At 39.8% G+C, this 20925-nt stretch overlaps 1 protein-coding gene across 1 annotated transcript; it reads left to right on the top strand.

The window, feature by feature from the left end:
* The first annotated feature begins 13765 nt into the window (after nt 1–13765).
* fabp7a (fatty acid binding protein 7, brain, a) lies at nt 13766–15730 on the top strand. Its single transcript, XM_017724050.2, has 4 exons — nt 13766–13926; nt 14031–14203; nt 15157–15258; nt 15487–15730. The coding sequence occupies exons 1-4, from the start codon at nt 13854–13856 to the stop codon at nt 15535–15537; spliced, it is 399 nt and encodes a 132-aa protein (XP_017579539.1). The 5' UTR covers nt 13766–13853; the 3' UTR covers nt 15538–15730.
* The last annotated feature ends 5195 nt before the right edge of the window (nt 15731–20925 follow it).

Below are 20925 nucleotides of genomic sequence, written 5' to 3'. Positions count from 1 at the left end.
CTTCTCTGAGGTCCACTTTGTATTATGTTGTAGTGAACGAGGCCTGTTCTGACCTGCTGCCCTTACTGTGCCTCATTCAAAAAGCAGTGCAGGCTGAAACACCCCTTATATCTTCAGTGTAGCTAAATGTAATTGTGCGTGTGTGATGTCACAAAAACAGTGTATTTAAAACAGTTAGGGACCGTATATGGACAGTATGGACTGGACAATGAATGGAAACACTGTTTCTATAATAACTCAAACTCTTATTAAAAAAAAAGAATATCTAAGATTCCCATAATTGATAATAAAAACACTTAAAATGATGGTTCTTCAAGGGCTCTTTAGTAAAGAAAATGGTTCTATATAGAACCATGAACTATCAAAGAACCGTTTGCATGGGTTCTTTTCTTAGCGAAACGGTTATTCAGATGGATGGAGAGTGTGTTGTAGATGGTTCCATACAGAACCTTTCCAAGTGTTCTTCAATTGTAACAATTGAAGAACCCTTTTCTAAAGGGGTTCTGCATGGAATCATCTACATCCACATTCAGCGGCACAGTGGCATGGCGTGGTCACCTCACAGCAAGGAGGGCCTGGGTTTGAGTCCCTGGCCGGGTGACAGCAGCGACAGTGGCAAAGAAAAACTCCCTAAAGAGGAAGAAACCTTGAGAGGAACCGAGACTCAGAAGGAGAACCCATCCTCCTCTGGTCGACACCGGACAGCAAACATTAGTATGAAGTTTTATAGAACAAAGTGGGAAAGAAAAGATCTGAGGGTGAGGACTGCACAGCGCTGTAAAGCAAGAAGCCCAGTGGTGGTCAAGCCGGTCCAGAAGGCTGGTGACCTTAGAAGGTGTGTGTTTTTACATCCACATTCTCCTTCAATCTTAAAGAGCCCTGTAATTTTGCAAAGGGTTTGTTGAGCATCCATGGTTCTACATAGAATGACTTTCTTTACTAAAGAACTCTTAAAGAACCATCATCTTTAAGTGCTTTACATTATGTAAAAGGGGTTCTTTCAGCCTTGAAAGTTCTTCTCACTCACGTCTCATTTACAAGAACCTTCTTCAAACAATTCCCTGTTCTTGACGAACCAGAGGTGGTTCTTCGATTGACCCACAGGGCTCTCGTTGACCTCTTTAAAGGGCCGAGAATTCTCTGCTTCTTCAAATTCTGCGTAATAAAATGGTTATGATGCAAATAAAGCCAGTTAGAGTGGTTTGGTGCGAAATGCTCTGTTCTGGAGAAACTTACAGACTCAATATTGTTCACAGAAGAGTGCACTGAAGTTCAATACCTCTAAAAGCTCCTTCACAGACTGTTATTATATGAAATGGTTATAAATACGCTGTTGATGTTTGAAGGGTTGCTTTAAGGCATATTTTTAAAAAGCAATAAAAGCACAGATGTCAGCAACACATGTAGGATCACTGGTGGTTTTAGGCAGTGGTGGACAGTAACTGAGTAACTGAGTAAATGTAATTAGTTTCTGTACTTTAGTATTTTTGGTGTATCTGTACTGAAGTTTCTCCGTTCTGGGCGACTTTTTCCTTTCACTCCACTACATTTCAGAGTCTAATATCCGACTTTTTCCTCCTACATTTTGAGAAATCTGTCGTTCCTTTTGGTTTCTGTGTGTATAAAAACGTAACATGTCAAAACGAAAGAAGCGCAAAGCCAGAGCACCAATCAGGGCCCAGCGGTCACTTTGTCTAGAGCTGGTTTTGACCTGTTGGTCATACCGACCCAGTGCAGCACGCGGTTCAACGTCAGCGCAGCAGCGTAAAACTTTGGGAGAGTCTGTTCAACATAAATGATGAACTAACCTAACTTTGTGTAAATAGAGCTCAATATAGAAATATGTCCACATATGCAGTCGAGACTGACGCGGCTTTTTTCTGAATTTCTACAAACACCATTTCATTTTATAGTAAATGAGTTTGGGCTGGTTTATGTTTATGAACAGACGCCTACAGATCAACATAGTAAAGGAGCTCATCTGTGATCCTGAGTTTAAAGCCAGTTTTTATTCAACTTAAACTTGGAACTAAGTTGTAAATAAATCTGAAACTGAAACTTTGCTTGTGTGTAAAAAGTGATTTCAGAGCCACTCGGTTCTCCCTGATGGAAACTGTTTACCTTCAGTGTTTTGTGCTTCTGATCATTTTAATAGACGTCAGCGTCACTAATTAATGACGTTCTATTAAAAGACTGGTTTACCAAGAGAGACGCTGGAGGACTTTCACCTGAAATGAGTTCATGAAGCCAGTCTGGTTATAAAAATGATAACAGGACATCAGAGCCAGAATTACTCTTTTAGTACTTTTACTTTATACTTAAGTACATTTGAAGGGAAATACTTTAGTACTTTTACTCAAGTGGAGGTCTAAAGGGAGGAACTTCTACTTTTACAGGAGTAATATTTACCTTGGGGGTCTCGACTTTAACTCAGGTTCATGATTTGTCAACTTTGTCCATCACTGGTTTTAAATTTCTTTGTGAACTATTTCACATCGAATCACTCTGAATGACTTTGCTTACATCCACTGAATTATGCAGGAATTTTCAAACATTTGGTGGAATTCTCCTTTAAGACTGAAACTCTTACTTTCCGAGTCAGACGTGACCTTAATACGCCAGATGATCAAAGGAAGACTGTGAGGGCTTTGAGTCCAGCTTTCTGAAATCTACAGTCTTTGTGAGGAGGCAGGTTATTAAATCTCAGACCCGCTGCAAACATGTTTGATACTGAATCTCTGGCATTTTAGCGGAGCTCCAAGTCCTCTGTTTATCTGGCTCGCTGTGGTTGACTCCACACTGCAAGCATCCACCATAATTACACGTCTTAAAGCTGCACTCAACAAGCTACATATTGGTTTGTACTCTGTCAACATGAAGCGTGTTCTAAGAAAAGCCTCATGTCGGCCTTTTATTATGAGCCTGGAGCAGCTGAAAGACCATACTGTGCTTCTGAGTCTCTTTACTGCTGCTACTATGCTGCTTTAATGTGAAGCTGTTATGTGGTGGTTTGTATAGAGATGTTTATTTGGTACAAATTATTAGGAGTATTTCATATAAACAGTTTGCATCTTAAGGTAATAAGTGGGACAAAAGTAGCTCACCCAGCCACAGCCTTGCTCGTGTGGTGTTTGAAGGTAGGATGGAAGGAGAAGCCTGACTTATGAACATTTCTAAAGGTTCTCCTCTCAGTCGGCTGCATGGATGCTTGGCAGGTTTCAGTGGAGCCGAGTGCTGGCCTTCATCCTCCCGGATCACTGAGGATTACTGCACTGGAACTGATTAGAGAGAAACTTTTTTAAAAATCTACTGCTGGAGAAAAGGTGTTTGAAGTGCGATGTACATTTGGATTGATTGAATTACGCCTGAGTGTGTGTGAGAGGAAAGTAGGAGCTCTAACTTAGCATGAGAGGTTCCTGTTAATAATAATACGCCTAAATAACCAGTGGGGAACCCTTAGCGACCTTCTGTGAAGAACCTGATTTTTTGATATTTTGATTAATAGTCAAAGGATTAATACTTTATTGGTATGTTTTGGTTGGAAGAGGTTAAATTTCTGAAACGACCAACAGAATCAGGATTATTATCCAATCAGGACTGTTTTCTCTGTGGTGTCTACACCAATCAGGCATAACATCATGACCACCTCCTTGTTTCTACGCTCACTGTCCACTTTATCAGCTCCACTTACTGTATAGCTGCACTTTGTAGTTCTACAGTTACAGACTGTAGTCCATCTGTTTCTCTGATACTCTGTTACCCTGTTCTTCAGTGGTCAGGACCCCCATGGACCCTCACAGAGCAGGTACTATATGGGTGGTGGGTCATTCTCAGCAATGCAGTAACACTGACGTGGTGGTGGTGTGTTGGTGTGTGTTGTGCTGGTCTGAGTGGATCAGACCCCTCAGTGCTGCTGGAGTTTTTAAATACCTCAGTGTCTCTGCTGGACTGAGAATAGTCCACCAACCAAAAATATCCAGCCGACAGCGTCCTGTGACCACTGATGAAGGACTATCACTAGCGTGACTGAGATCCTCCCCTCCTTCTTGCCCGCAATTAGCAGGACCATCAGCCAACCTTTATTATGTTCATTCACAGAGACGCACTGAGGCAGCAGCTCTGTGGTGTTGTTAGTGTAATATCTCCATATCATTATCATCAGTATATTTGTTTTTCTGCAGTAAATTAAAAATAAGAACGTTTTGCACCGCATGTATTTGTTTTATCATTATATATATTTATCATTATAAATAGTGTTTTTGGATACAGTTATACAGTAGTACTAAATCACGCCGTGTCTCTGTGTGTGTAAAATATTACAACTTTGTTTTTATTATTTATTATTGGTGTTATTAGCAAAAATAGCTCTTATGCAAATTCAAACAGAACGTGGAACTGAAAGTGTTCGATTACAAAAAATATCACTATATAATAAATATTTTTCCACTAAGAACAAAAAGAAATGTGCTACTACCTGCCTGTGAATTATAACCTCTCTCTCTGTAGTAGTCTACTACTTTGTCAATGTACTGTAGCAAGGGATAGACAGACAGGCAGACAGAGAGACAGACAAAGAGATAGATAGATAGATAGATAGATAGATAGATAGATAGATAGATAGATAGATAGATAGATAGATAGATAGATAGATAGATAGACAGACAGACAGACAGACAGACAGACAGACAGAGAGATAGATAGATAGATAGATAGATAGATAGATAGATAGATAGATAGATAGACAGACAGACAGAGAGAGAGATAGATAGATAGACAGACAGACAGACAGACAGACAGACAGACAGACAGACAGATAGATAGATAGATAGACAGACAGACAGACAGACAGACAGAGAGAGATAGATAGACAGACAGACAGACAGACAGACAGACAGACAGACAGACAGACAGACAGATAGATAGATAGATAGATAGATAGATAGATAGATAGATAGACAGACATACAGATAGACAGACAGAGAGATAGATAGATAGATAGATAGATAGATAGATAGATAGATAGATAGATAGATAGATAGATAGATAGATAGACAGACAGATAGACAGACAGAGAGAGATAGATAGATAGATAGATAGATAGATAGATAGATAGATAGATAGATAGATAGATAGATAGATAGACAGAGAGATAGATAGACAGATAGATAGATAGATAGATAGATAGATAGATAGATAGATAGATAGATAGATAGGTAGACACACAGACAAAGTCTCCATTAGAACGCTTCTCAATCAATCATATATGTGTGTATGTGCATATATATATATATCTATTTATATATAAAGTTGCCATTTACTTACCTAGTGAATCTTTAAGAAGGCTTCTTTTTCAACCCTGAAAAAACCCTGGTTTTAACATGCAGGCTGTCTTTTGCCGCTGTGTAAACTCTGGCTTTGTTTTTACGTTTCATTGCAGATGAAAGCAGCGAGAGTGAATGAGGAGCTGTGTCTCCACTTCCTCAGGGGATGGAGACTCGGGCTCGATCATGCTTCATTTGGGCAAAAAATAGTGTCAGTTTGACCTCAGCGATCAATGGGGCAGCATCCAGAGCTCATTCGGTTCCTCAGGGGACACAGAGGGGCCCTGATTTTTGTGTCAGTAATGGAAGGGGTTTCAGTGCTCGGAGGGATGAAGGCCTGTGCGTCTGCTTCCCATGGCGAGTAGATAAACAGTCATGATGGCTTTGAAAAGAGGCAAGAAGTCCCTGCTTTCCAGTAGAGCTTGATGTCTGTTCATCCTTCTGTTGCTGAGTTACAGAAGATAAGCCCATGGGTTGCCACATCCTGAGCTGACACGAATACCTGTGCATCTTCAGATTAACAGAGATAGAATTAAGTAATTAATCATTAATAATATAGAATATACAATAGAACTTCTTTCTCAACTAATGAAGTCTGTCCATTAAAATACCATGGCTGGTTGTACTGATATATGCTCTTAAATTCACCAGAAGAGGAGCATTTCCATTACGTTTCAGAGGGAACTCGTAAATCACTGACCACTGTTACAGAGTCTTATTGTTTTATGTAGAGCAGGTCTTTTTTCAGAAATCTTGGACTGAAAAGCAGAAGGCAATTATTGGAAAGGATCAGAAGGATCAAGATGTGATGTGTCATGTATGTAATGGTTTGATGAAGCTAACTTGTTTACATGTATTAAATGTTTTACCATCGCTGGTAATAACTCTAGGAGTAACCTAGATGCATTGAGTCAAATATGGTTGTGGTTGATCTAAAGGACATCAAGCTATACGCCCCATTAAGACTAATAGAGCTGAAATCTTCAAAACATTCTTAGGACATGTGGCTTCTAGACTGTCTGCCATCAGAAGGTGTAGTAACCAGTAACCAGTGGCAAGCCATGACCGTATGAGTTAGGGCCTTCGATTTGGGACTTACATGTCACACCCTAAACCTTAAACCCTCTATGATCTTCTGCAAGGACCCCCACGGGATGCTATTAATTTGTTAGCACATAAACATTTTTTGGCTGTTATGGATTAAACAGAAAGATCTGAGGGTTGTTTAAGACATTGCCAATTTTATTTAGCAGACACAGCAGTGTTGCTGGAGTTTTTAAACACCTCGGTGTCTCTGCTGGACTGAGAAGAGTCCACCAACCAAAAATATCCAGCCAACAGCGTCCTGTGGGCAGCGTCCTGTGACCACTGATGAAGGACTAGAGGATGACCAGCACAAACTGTGCAGCAGCAGATGAGCTGTCGGCTCTGACTTTACATCTACAAGGTAGGAGTGTCTAACAGAGTGGACAATGAGTGGACACAGTGCTTAAAAGCTACAGCAGCACTGCTGTGTCTCATCCACTCTTACCAGCACAACCCTATACAGTATATAGATAAAACGAACAATGAGCATAGATACAAGAAGGTTGTAGTGGTCACAATGTTATGCCTGATTGGTGTATATGAACCTGCACTATGTAAGTTTTGGGTATTTGGAGACCTCTCTGGTTGAAATGTGTAATTGCATGCAATGAGGGGGAGAACATTTTGTGCGTGGGCTGTTCTTCAGACCCCTTCCCGAACGCATGAACCTGATGATGATCTAGGGATGATACAGTGTCGATTTTGCATTTGAGACCTAAACATTGAGCCGGACCTTCTTTTTGTGTGATGTAATGACGTATGACGTGGTCTGAAACCTCAACCCGATGCCTCTGACTTTTAAACGATTATTTCAGGCTTTACAGGGCGACTCACAGCAGCGCCCACTCAGCATATTTTAGCTTGTTTTCATTCTCCTCACTCAATAATACTTCTTCTTTCACCTTCTACACCTTTTAGCAATTTTACAGTGATTCCTTTAGTGAAGAGGTCAGGCTACCCCCAGTATTCACGCTCAGTGACATATCCAGGACTTCCAGAACGTCTAGAGGTCTGCTTTTTATCACGTAATTAGTCCAATTGGAAATCAAAACGTGATTGGTTCATTATATTGCTGGTTCTTAATAATGTTGGAAGTTAATCTAATATATAAGGCCTTTACTCCAGCTCCTGAAGTCCTAACCAACTGGAAAACTCACTTGCCTGGACCTACCTAGATACCAGGGAAAGAGAAATTCTGATTGGTGCATTTTAAGTAGCTGAAACTTAACTTAACTCTTAAAATAAGAGTGTTGCTACAATACTTACATATTTTAAATACAACACGTATGAATCATTAGGCCCTCTTCGCAAGCCTTGAAGGCCCCGGGGGCTCCCCAGTGGTAGTAACACAGAGAGCAGGGGTGTCATGCTCAACCACTAAAATAGCCATATTAAAAAATCTCAGTGAGTCTGTGTTTTTATTTTATTTTTTAAATTTTGCCATGAGCCCAACTGGTGTTTTTTTTGCTTAGAATATGCCAAAACGTGATGGCAAATAATAGGCACTGAATACCTGAACAATTCAAAGATGATTGTAAATAAAAACTAATAGTTTTATTTAAAACGATAGACTACATTTGCTGCAGAGCTAATCGTTAGGGAACCAGCCCTGTGACCGGAAGGTTGCCGTTTGATCTACTGAGCCAACAGTATGTGACTGAAGTGCCCTTGAGCAAGACACCTAACACATCACGTTGCAGTGCATGGTGGGAGCTGTAGTGCGGTTCATGGTGAACTGGGCTAATTTGAAGTGGGCTGAATAGGATTGTCCAAGGGGCCTGGTTTGGCCCGCAAGCCGTGTGGTTGACACCTTGGGAATAGAGGATTAATGATAGGCTGATGTTGAATTTTTGACTCCATGCTTTCTATTTTGGTACTGGAGAACTTCAGCTGTGATCCTGCATGATCATAACTACGTCCTTTGCAGAGTTTTTTCAGTGGACAACTAACTTCTACACTGTAATATCTCTGTGTAATGATAACCAGCCTCTTTCTCCTTTCAGGAAGCCTGTAAATCTCAGGCAGCCGGACATACCACTCAGACAGGGAGCCTAATTGGAAACAGCACAGGCTGTTTCTCTGTGTGCAGGGTACACGCAGCAGCGAGTGAAGGCATAAATAGTGGGATTGCAGTGTGTCAAACATTGCTGAATGGTCCATATTTTATCCCTTCACATTAATGACCACAACGTCCTGTCTATAAATATGTGTTACGCTCAATAGGGCTGGTGATTTAAAGCTATTGCACTTCAGTATGTGGGTTCTTACTGTATGTGGCAGAAAAATAAATGACTGTGTGCAAAAAATGTAATGTAACATACTTAAATACTTGCAGTGAACAGAAACAGAATTCACAGAAGCTCTAGCAGATCTCGTCCTGTTGACTCTGACAAAGACCTTCTTCATCCTGCCTATGGTTGATGGTGTCATTAGATGCAGCCACTGTAGTCATTAGATGCAATCACATGGTTTTCTCTTCTTCTCCAGCCCTCATTCTTAGAAGATGTAAGAGATTAAACCACGTTTGAAAGGAGCATTTATTATTCCGGACTTTTATGACCCTACAAAATCCATCGCACCTAAAACATAACTGCTATTATCCAATTATAAAGAAAATTCCTAGTGAAGTATTGGTGTCAGAAGTGGGCAGAGTAGTGGAAAACTGTGCTCCCATAAATGTAATGCTACTTTAGTGGAAATGACTAGAAGTAGAACTATGTTTTCAACAAAATCATTCAGAGTGGTTTGGTGTGAAGTGTTCTGTTTGAGATAAATACACGAGTCAGAATTGTCCACAGTGAAGGTGATGGGAACCAGACGTCCCCCTCTAAAAGCTCCCTCACAGAAAGTTATTAGATAAAATGGTTATGAATGTCTGGGAGTTTTATGATAGTTTTGAGAAGGCTTTGGTTTTTAAAATAAACCTTATTTTTTAGATTTATGGCTATTTTACCATCATCCATATTACACACAAAAACTCAGAAGACTCGTGTTCACTGGTGGTTTTGGACAGTAAAGCTCAACCACAAAATTATGCAGCGCTTTTAAAAACCTGGTGGAATTTGCTTTTAAGTGCTTAACTTATGGAACCGGAGTGGAACTTACTAGTCCATCCTGCATCTATCAGCACAGGAACTGAAGAGGCTCTTCTTGTTTTGGTCTAAAATAAAATGCTAAAGCTCCAAGGTGGGAGTACAGCTGACCGAGAGCTGGACCAACACGACGGAAGGAAATTAAAGGGCCCCTATCATGGAAAACTGAACTTTCATTGTTTTTTTCTGAAACGAGTGAGTTTGATGTGATGTAAACATCGTGAAAGTTTCAAAATGAGCCATTCCTCCGCAGCCATGGAAACTATATCTGGAAACTAAGCCAGTTTTGAAATCATCGTTGTTGTGATGTCATGAAAGTCAACACATTTACATACACCGGTCAGGCATAACATCATGACCACCTCCTCGTTTCTACGCTCACTGTCCACTTTATCAGCTCCACTTACTGTATAGCTGCTCTCTGTAGTTCTACAGTTACAGACTGTAGTCCATCTGTTTCTCTGATACTCTGTTACCCTGTTCTTCAGTGGTCAGGACCCCCATGGACCCCCACAGAGCAGGTACTGTTTGGGTGGTGGATCATTCTCAGCACTGCAGTAACACTGACGTGGTGGTGGTGTGTTAGTGTGTGTTGTGCTGGTCTGAGTGGATTGAGATCAGTCCACCAACCAAAAATATTCAGCCAACAGTGTCCTGTGGGCAGCGTCCTGTGACCACTGATGAAGGACTAGAGGATGACCAACACAAACTGTGCAGCAGCAGATGAGCTGTCGTCTCTGACTTTACATCTACAAGGTGGACCGACAAGGTAGGAGTGTCTAACAGAGTGGACAGTGAGTGGACACAGTGTTTAAAATCTCCAGCAGCACTGCTGTGTCTGATCCACTCGCACACCACCACTACGTCAGTGTCACTGCAGTGCTGAGAATGACCCACCACCCAAATAGAAGCTCAGGTTTTTTTTTGAAAGAGGCACAATCCATGGCAGCCAATCAGAACAGAGATCATTTACATATATCTTTATATTAAATAAAGGCGCTGTAACACAAACAGCCTGTTTAATTCTGGGTGATGAAGAGACGTTGGGAAATGGCCACATAAGATAAATGATGACTGTTTCAGTACATAAAAGTACACGGGTGCACAAAGATGACCTCAGGGGTACAAATAAAAAACAACAGAAGTGTAGGACACAGGCCCTTTAACCCCCCCCCACCCCCCAAAAATGGGGAATTATGTGACTAGAGATGGAAATTAGGAAAAAGTACTCACTGATATTCAGTAGAAGGAAACTTATCCCATGAAAATACTCATCAGAGCATGAAGTGACTAGTCAGAGCTGAGAGTAAGAGAAAGATGGTTTACCTCATATGGTCATGCGGTCATTCAGTACCATGTAAGGCTGAAGTGATGATGCCGAGCAGTTTGTTCTCCCAAGTGTTTAAACCGTATTAGTTGCAATCTTTATCACTCTGGGCTTTCTCCACGGAATTCCTCACCATATATGAGAATAGCTGCCTCGTGCCTCACTGATGCAAATCATCTGCGTTTTATTATCTACATTCTGTACACAAAGCAATTCCATTCAAATGAAATTATATTATATAATTATATATACATGCTGAATAATAGATGACGTCACGAGGCCGAGGATGACATGGTTTGGAATAGGCTGCTGCATTCCTACCTTTTTTTGTGAATTCTTGAGTCTGTTGTGTTTTGAATGCAGTTCACCAGCAGTAAATAAAAGCTTGAAAACTGTTTTGATGAAAAAAAAAAAAGAATTTTAAGGAAATTAAGCAGGTGAAACACCACTGACATCTAGTGGAGAACGTGGAGAACTACAGGGACATTAAAAAAAAACAAAATATGAAGATTTTTTCCAGTCTAATCAAATCAAAAGACTAAAAAGAGAATTTTGATCACTGAACGGAAAATTCCACCTTTTTCTGAGTAATTCAGTCCTCGGGAGACTTTACAGTGGTGGTGATGGGAACCAGGGGTCATCATGACTACAACACAAATATAGACATTTTATTTAATCTTCTGAGTTTTTATATGTAACATTGATGATGGATTAATAGTGGGAAATCTGAAAATATTTGGAAGGTGGATCATTCTCAGCAGTGCAGTAACACTGACGTGGTGGTGTGTTAGTGTGTGTTGCGCTGGTATGAGAGGATCAGACAAAGCAGTGCTCGGACACACACACACACACACTCTTGCTTCATGAACTCATTTCAGGTGAAAGTCCTCCAGCGTCTCTCTTGGTAAACCAGTCTTTTAATAGAACGTCATTAATTAGTGACGCTGACGTCTATTAAAATGATCAGAAGCACAAAACACTGAAGGTAAACAGTTTCCATCAGGGAGAACCGAGTGGCTCTGAAATCACTTTTTACACACAAGCAAAGTTTCAGTTTCAGATTTATTTACAACTTAGTTCCAAGTTTAAGTTGAATAAAAACTGGCTTTAAACTCAGGATCACAGATGAGCTCCTTTACTATGTTGATCTGTAGGCGTCTGTTCATAAACATAAACCAGCCCAAACTCATTTACTATAAAATGAAATGGTGTTTGTAGAAATTCAGAAAAAAGCCGCGTCAGTCTCGACTGCATATGTGGACATATTTCTATATTGAGCTCTATTTACACAAAGTTAGGTTAGTTCATCATTTATGTTGAACAGACTCTCCCAAAGTTTTACGCTGCTGCGCTGACGCTGAACCGCGTGCTGCACTGGGTCGGTATGACCAACAGGTCAAAACCAGCTCTAAACAAAGTGACCGCTGGGCCCTGATTGGTGCTCTGGCTTTGCGCTTCTTTCGTTTTGACATGTGACGTTTTTATACACACAGAAACCAAAAGGAACGACAGATTTCTCAAAATGTAGGAGGAAAAAGTCGATATTAGACTCTGAAATGTAGTGGAGTGAAAGGAAAAAGTCCAGAACGGAGAAACTTCAGTACAGATACACCAAAAATACTAAAGTACAGAAACTAATTACATTTACTTTAAATTTACTGTCCACCACTGGACATCACAGGAACAATGGATTCAAGCCAGGCTCCGTATATATGTACTTTTGAAAGTTTAACAATGTTTACATACCACATCACATTTTTAAAATCTAAAACAGCAAGGATAAATTCTCTTTGGATGGTAAGGGTCCTTTATTATTATTTATTAATCTGTTTAAAATGAAATTTGTCTCCTCTAGTTCTCTATTACAGTTCATACACAGTGATTTTTTACTATTGAAGCATTGACATCAATCTACCTGTCAATTATGGCCAACTGCCCAGGCCAAGTAACATAGTTTTTCAGTTTTTTTCCATGATTTGAAAACACCTGTTGCTGTTTACATTGTATGTAAAGTTTACAGTGAATGGACCAAAAGAAACGGCCCAAAAATGACTTGGAAAAAAATCTGGTTCCATTGACTTCCATTAAAAGTAAAGTAGGTTTTTTCCTTCTCCTGTAAAGTTGCCGTTTTGGATATACAAGGTTTTGTTCCGACAGCAGCGATACACAACATTTCTTCACCCATCAGAGAAAGTTTTGAGGCATTTCTCTCTTTTCCATAATAAAAGCAGTTGGTATGAATGACGTGTCTATATACATTTTCTCTCTGCCTGAAACTGAATAGCAGGACACATACAGGTCGCGCTGGCTGCTGCTGACCAGCAGAGGGTGCCAAACACTAAACTCGCTGCTGACCATCATTAGTATTTCAGCAGCGTGGTGTGGAGAAGAAAAGAGCCACTGGCCTCAGTGGTCATTTGCATCATTGTGAGGCTTCTTTAGTGTGTGAATGAGCAGAGCATGGACAGGCTGCCTTCTATCGGCCCTTTAAAACACCTCTGGAGAAAAGAAGCTGTTGTGATCCGCAGAGTGAAGAGTGAAGAGAGAAGAGTGAAGTTCTCTCATTTAAGGGTCTGAAGTGGGAAAAGCAGTTTTGACTTCCAGGCCTCTCTTACAAAGTCCTAAAGTGTCTAAAAATAAAAAAAAACACTTTTTGGATAAAATAACATCTTATCTTTTAGCTCATATTGGTGGGGAAATCATTTAAAAACACCATCTTATGCACTTAATCCTGTGTGCAGAGAGCAAATATGTGATTAATCTACATCTGGCTAAATAGGCTACTGTGCCAGTCCGTTATTGGATTACACTCTTGAAATTACAGTACCAGTTCTCACCATTTATCTGAGCCAATCACACGTCACGAAAGTCCTGGGACCGTCCAATCAGGAGAGGCGGCGGATGTCCCCTCCCCCTCTGCACTATTAATTAGATGGGATTGTGCAGTTTAGTGTCTGTGAGGGAAGCAGAAGGGAACCTGTCCCATCTTCATCACACTGCCTGGACTCTTCACCTTCAGCTCTCAACATGGTTGATGCATTCTGCGCAACGTGGAAACTCGTGGACAGCCAGAACTTTGATGAGTACATGAAAGCACTGGGTGAGTTGAATTTGATGTGGACATGCACTGGACCTGTTTGCAGGATGTGCATAGACAGGAATGCATACTGTGCTGGCTTAACTGTGCGGTGGTCATTTTCACAGGTGTCGGGTTTGCGACCAGGCAAGTGGGCAATGTCACCAAGCCCACTATCGTCATCAGCCATGAGGGGGACAAAGTTGTTATTAAAACACTGAGTACCTTCAAGAACACTGAGATTTCCTTCAAGCTGGGGGAGGAGTTTGACGAGACCACTGCAGATGACAGGAACGTGAAGGTTTGTGCACTTTTGCTGGCCATAATATCGGAAACACTGGTGGTCACTGATGCATGTTCCTTTGTCTTGGCCGTTATCTGGAATCAGTGCAGTAATCGGCCTGCACAAATGTGCACAGAGCTATTAACCTGCTGCAGTGCATTCTGTGACATTCACATGGTCAGCGTGCTGAAAAAAGTGATGCGTGGAATTTCCCTCATTTAAATGTTCACAGATCTGCAAACCTGCATCTAAAAAGTTTTGACTTTACAGGAGAAAACTTTGAGAGTTTTTATTTAAAGTTACTATAAAAAAAAAAAAGATTTGATTCAAAGTCGTTTTGAACCATTACTGTATGTATAAAGTTGTGTGTGCAAAAGTTTTAATACCCCTGGGCAAACTGCACGTTTGGTTGGATTTTCTAGGTGAAGGTACGTTAACACATCCTCTACAGAGAACGTGCTTAAATATGACATTCCTCTGCTATATTTAGTGCAAAGATTCTATTAATAAGACATCTAAAATGTGCCGTAACCTTTGAACAGGCCACATTTGATATTTTCTATATTTTCCAATGTGGTTCAGTTGGGTTAAGATGTTAAATGCATCAAAATGTGCACCCTGCAGAGGACGTGTTTACTTATTCACACTTAGAATATCAATACATTTGCAAGCACTGGACCAGGGGTGCCCAAACTTTTATGACTATATTTATATATATATATATATATATATATATATATATATATATATATATAGAATATACATATTCTAATGCATACATATTCTAATGCATATATATTCTAATGCATATATATTCTAATGCAGATATCTACCATTATAGTTGATGTACTAATTTAGACATATTAGATTATTAATGTAGTGTGTGGTTCTTTAAGTTTAGCTTCACTGTCAAACAGTAACCAACTGTAGCAGAACCTGTAATGTGCTCTGTATCCTCTCTCTGATAACAGTCCACAGTAACCTTGGATGGAGACAATCTAGTACACGTTCAGAAGTGGGACGGAAAAGAAACCAAGTTTGTCCGAGAAATCAAGGACGGTAAAATGGTTATGGTGAGCAGCCATTCACAAATATTACTATACTATTGCTACAGTTTTACCTCTGTAAACGTTTTCGTCAATGGGCTTATTATGTACTAACTTCTTGGAAAACTATACCATATGGCTCAGTTCTTCTGAGGGGTTTTAAGAGCTTTTAAGAACATCATCTTTACAGTTGTGTCCATTTAGCACCCGTAAAAACTTTAATACACTGTTAACATCCTTTGTTACTGTTTGCAGACTCTGGCCTTCGAGGGCGTCCAGGCAGTTCGTACGTACGAAAAGGCGTAAACGTGAAAGGGACGGATGCTTCAGTCTACTCCTGGCAACTTGACATCGTTTTTGTTCATTATACGATTAGTCGGTCCCTTTTTAAGACACGGGGCACCTTTTTTAACTACTTTTTATATCAAATGCATGAGTTGTGGAGTTACTTGGGTGTTTGTGTTAAACTGACTGAAATACATACTTGATGACGTCTTGAGTTTCTGCCTCTTTGTTTTGTCTCTTTCTTTTCTGCTCGTCGCAGCTGCAGAAGTTTAATGGGCATATCTTGGTGTTGTATCTGACTTTGCGGCATCAGATTAAATGCTAAATGGTGAAGGATCGAGATTAAGGCTCGCGCTTATCTCAGCGCAGCATGTTTACTTATCAACCAACAGATTGTGAGGTTTGATAAATACACAGAAACCTTTAACACACAGTCGTGAGGCTATAATTACACGGAGATTCTAACTAAATGGCGTCTGAAAAAAAAAAGATTTTAAAATGAATTTTATTGTTAGTATGATTATTTTTACACTTTATAATATGCAGCCACTGATATGTAATATATGACAGGGGGTTGAGTAAATGTACTTAGCTGAAGTGTTATTTCAGAAGGTTTGTTCTTTAACGGACTTTTAGTGAAGTTTTTGAAGTTTGTAATTTTACTCAATCATATTTACAAGAAAGAAAAAAAAAACATCATTTTTACTCCATACGTTTTCATTCAGACCTTCAAAGCACTCATTACAAAACTCAAAGGCTGGGAGATTTTAAAATGAAGCTAAAGATTTTTGGCATCATGTATGACTACATACAGGACTTTTCATTAGTAGGCGCCCACTTAAAGGGGAATTCCACCAAATTTTCAAAATTGGTAAAACATTTAATCATTCATATAAACAAAGTTTTTCAGAGTGGTTTAACGTGAAATGCTCCGTCCTTGACAAACTTACTGAGTCAGTGGTGGTAACAGGAACTGAGCGTCTGAAGAGTTTAATGCCTCTATAAAGAAAGATAGAAAGATACTCATAATGGTAGCAAATACATTTTCTGAGAAATGAAATGTTATGCCTAAAGGCCTTTTTACCACCCTTTCATGGTGGAGGGGTACATGCAGGGTGTTGTGAGACAAAACAGTCCCCCAAAAAATCTGATTCAGAAGACGGACATTGAAGCAGAACTCCAGTCATTAAGATGTAAACAGAATCATTCAGAGCGGTTTGGTGTGAAACGCTCCATTCTAGAGAAACTTAGAGTCACAGTTGTTTACAAGTGGTAGTGATAGGAACCAGACGTCCACCTCTAAAAGCTCCCTCACAGATAGAGATAGATAGATAGATAGATAGATAGATAGATAGATAGATAGATAGATAGATAGATAGATAGATAGATAGATAGATTTGAGAATTTTCTGTTTTTAAAAGGCATTTTGGTGGAGAGATACATGGAAGGTGTGATGAGGAAAAATAGCCCCCCCCACCCAAAAAACCCCCCAAAAAACAGCATTTTTCTGATTTATTGCTATTTTACCATCATTAACATCCCATATAAAGCTCAGAAGACTCGTGTGGGTTCTCTGCTGGTTCTGGATGGTAAACAAAGTGTCTATATCTGTGTTGTGGTCATGCCGACCCCTGGTTCCCATCACCACCACTGTAAAGACATCAGTGAGCTGATTTCTCTAAAATTAACCACTCTGACTTTGTTTACGTCTCAATGATAGAATTATGTGAAAATGCTAATTTTCCGCTTTAAGAATAATTTCTCTGGTGCTTTTTTCAGCCCTGACGTTTAGTTTGCGCTGTGAGTCAGGCCAGCAGAGTGTTGGTATCAACAGAGAAAGCTTGGCTTGTCAGTGCGGTGATGATGAGTGTATCCAATCGGCTTTCACTGTGTGGGAGGCTTGTGGCTGCCCTCTGCTGCTGAACGCTGCCAGTGGAGTTTTGGATGAGGCAGCTTTTTCATGCCTTCTGAGGCAAGTTCCAGCGTACCATAAACTCTCAGCTGACATACATCCTGCTTAATAAAGTGAGATTAAAGTCCTGTAGGCTGAGTTGCCTCAGTGACGCATTACAAAGTCTGATTTAGTCCAATGCAGACCCACCAACCAAGCTTTCATGTGGAGAATCACTGGTGATGAACGAGTATCTTCATCTGGACTCATTAGAAACTAAATAGAATTTAGCTGCCAACTATTTTAAGGCCAGTTTTGATGTAAAGGTGATAATAAGTGATGCGCCAATTCCACTCTTTTCTCTCTGATACCAATACGGCTGATATCAAGTGCCAGTACTGTTACTAATTCTAACCAGCCCAACTACATTCTTGAAAAAGATGGTCCTTCAAGGGTTCTTTAGTAAAGACAGTGGTTCTATATGAAACCATTTGCACTCAAAGAACCGTTTGCATGCTTAAATAGTTCTTTACATGGTGAAATGGTTCTTCAGATTGATGGAGAATGTGTTGTATATGGTTCTGTATAGCACCAAAAAAGGGTTCTTCTATTGAGAATGTCGAGCTTGTAACATCAGAAGAAGCCTTTTTGGTGGTATTCACTCTCAGATATAAAGGCACTAAACTGACACTGGGGCAGTGCCCCTCTTATCACTGGAGTGGGACCCTCAAAGCTCCATCTCAGTGCCTTTAGTCAGGGAACATAACTGAACCATAATCCACTGAGATGATCTGTTCTAAGCTGGACTGACTCCACACACCCCGCCCCGCCTCGCCTCCAGGCTTTTATTCTACTGGTCTGTTTTAAAACATTTGGTTATGAAAAGGAACAAATACCAACTTTTCACCTGGAGAAAATGATTTAAGGGACACAGTCAGATCTTAGAACCACTGGAGAACCTTTGAGGGAACATTTACGCTGTTTGCACCTTGGTGTACCTGAAACGTACCAGCACAGAACCTTTATTTCTAATAGTGTATAGAACCATTTTCATAAAGGTTCTCTCATAGAAGTCTTGATATATAAGTATATGAGTCTTATTATTTACACAGTTACACTTTATAAATATTTTATTTTGGTAAAAGCTGCATTCAGCGTCACAAATAAAACATACCAACCTCAAAATATCGCTGCCGTCTGAACAAATCCTCTCTGAAAAACGCCCGTTGACCAGTACATTGTGTGTAAATTTCATGATGAATGGACCAAAAGAAACGGCCCAAAATGACTTAGAAGAAAGTCTGGTTCCATTGACTTACATTAAAAGTAAAGCAGGTTTTATATATACCTACATATATATATATATATATATATACACACACACAACCATTTGAGATGCTTAGGACAACCTACTTTTGCTTATTTACTATATATAATTAGTATTTACCACTTTACTAGAATTTATTATTACATAATTTATAATTAGCAATAACAATCACATTTAATTTAACAACTGAAATAAATGTAATAAAAATTTTTTTGTGCAAAATACTGAAAAATGCACAGATAAACCTGTGGTGTGTATACGTTTTCAAGCTATTTGTCTCACACAGGCATCCTGTGCACTCATGCTTACATCTCTACTGTAGTAAATTTGACATATTTTACTGTAATTTCTTGTTTTTTCTGAATATCGCTGCTGAGGGAACAAAACATTGTTTCTCCAAAATAGTAACTTTACAGGAGAAGGAAAAAACATACTGTACTTTCAATGTAAGTCAATGGAACCAGAATTTGAATCTAGTCATTTTGGGCCAATTCTTTTAGTCCATTCTTCATGAAATTTACACACAATGTAAAGAACAACAGGCGTTTCATAATTCTGTCGAAACCTGAGAAACGACAAAAATGGAGATACGAGGTTTTGTTCTGACAGCAGCGATACACTGTACTTCAAATACTAGACATTTCTAAACTGCCTGAGTGTGAAATAAAACTATTACTATGGTAAAATCACAGATAAACCAGGGTAAACTTTCATTAGGGACTAAACAGCAAGACGAGACATGTGGGTTGTTCCAGAGTCTGTGATCAGAAGCAGCGACCCAGGACCGAGCACTCGTCTCACTGTGCTAACTTTTATTCCTCACTTTGATTCACTCCGTTAGTGAATCTGTGAAAGCTGGACTCCTTTGAAGAGTGTTGCAGCCAGTTAATGAGTGTAGCTGACATGCACATACAGGCCTGGGACATTGGTACGTCTTCAAAAGCCTGAGGCCAGAGAAACTGCCAGCTTCAGGAACATCAGGTGTTTGATATAAACTGTTGGTACTTGCTCTACTGTGTAATGCTACTTGTTCTATGGCACTTTGTGGCATTCTAGAAAATACAGCCCAAATTCTGAGATCTGAGCTGTCTGCCGTGCCCTGAACTGAACCGATTTCATGCAGCCTTCATCTAAACCTTCATTTGCATTTGCAGACTGCTTCAATCATGTGTTCAAACAGCATAAATAGACGGTTTTGTTAGGGGCTGCTTTTTCTTTTCACTGGCAACTGACTTAAAAAGACCAAGACCATTTAGTGTCGGCCAACTTTATCAACTATTGAGTCAGTTGAAAAGGGCAGTCTGGGTGAGGACAGTCTGGCTTCTGTGGAACGGGCCTTCAGGCGAAATCTAAGACTATAGAACAGCAGAAGACTCGAGGGGGGCAGACAGAACAGTACACACACAGTACACAGATCATGTGTGCACACTATGAAGAATAAAGCTCGGATCTTTCTGGGTCCAGGAACTGAATCAGATCAACGTTTAGACTAGGCGGGAACTTCATACTTACACGATATTTACACAAATCCTTCTATAACAAAAAGAAAAGAAACAGTTCTTCTGCTGATCTATCTATCTATCTATCTATCTATCTATCTATCTATCTATCTATCTATCTATCTATCTATCTATCTATCTATCTATCTATCTATCTGTGTGTCTATTTGTCCATCCATCCGTCCATCCATCTGTCTGTATGTCTATCTATCTATTTATCCATCCATCTGTCCAGCCACCCATCCATCTGTCCATTCGTCCATCCACTCCATCCATTCATACGTCTATCTATCTATCTATCTATCTATCTATCTATCTATCTATCTATCTATCTATCTATCTATCTATCTGTCCAGCCACCCATCCGTCTGTCCATTCATCCATCCACTCCATCCATTCATACATCTATCTATCTATCTATCTATCTATCTATCTATCTATCTATCTATCTATCTATCTATCTATCTATCTATCTATCTATCTATCTGTGTGTCTGTCTATTTGTCCATCCATCCGTCCACTCCATCCGTCCATCCATCTATCTATCTATCTATCTATCTATCTATCTATCTATCTATCTATCTATCTATCTATCTATCTGTCCATCTGTCCAGCCACCCATCCGTCCGTCCATTCGTCCATCCACTCCATCCACCCATACGTCTATCTATCTATCTATCTATCTATCTATC

Source organism: Pygocentrus nattereri, chromosome 10 (assembly GCF_015220715.1).
Source record: "Pygocentrus nattereri isolate fPygNat1 chromosome 10, fPygNat1.pri, whole genome shotgun sequence".
NCBI classification, from domain to species: Eukaryota; Metazoa; Chordata; class Actinopteri; order Characiformes; family Serrasalmidae; genus Pygocentrus; species Pygocentrus nattereri.
The sequence above is the reverse complement of the archived record's forward strand: the minus strand, read 5'-3'. Positions and strand labels throughout refer to the sequence as shown.

Excerpts from the sequence above, each read along its gene's own strand:
- fabp7a (XM_017724050.2), top strand. The coding sequence starts at position 13,854 with ATGGTTGATGCATTCTGCGCAACGTGGAAACTCGTGGACAGCCAGAAC. Across the intron at positions 14,204-15,156 it reads CAGATGACAGGAACGTGAAG|TCCACAGTAACCTTGGATGG; the intron begins GTTTGTGCACTT and ends CTCTGATAACAG. Across the intron at positions 15,259-15,486 it reads AGGACGGTAAAATGGTTATG|ACTCTGGCCTTCGAGGGCGT; the intron begins GTGAGCAGCCAT and ends TACTGTTTGCAG.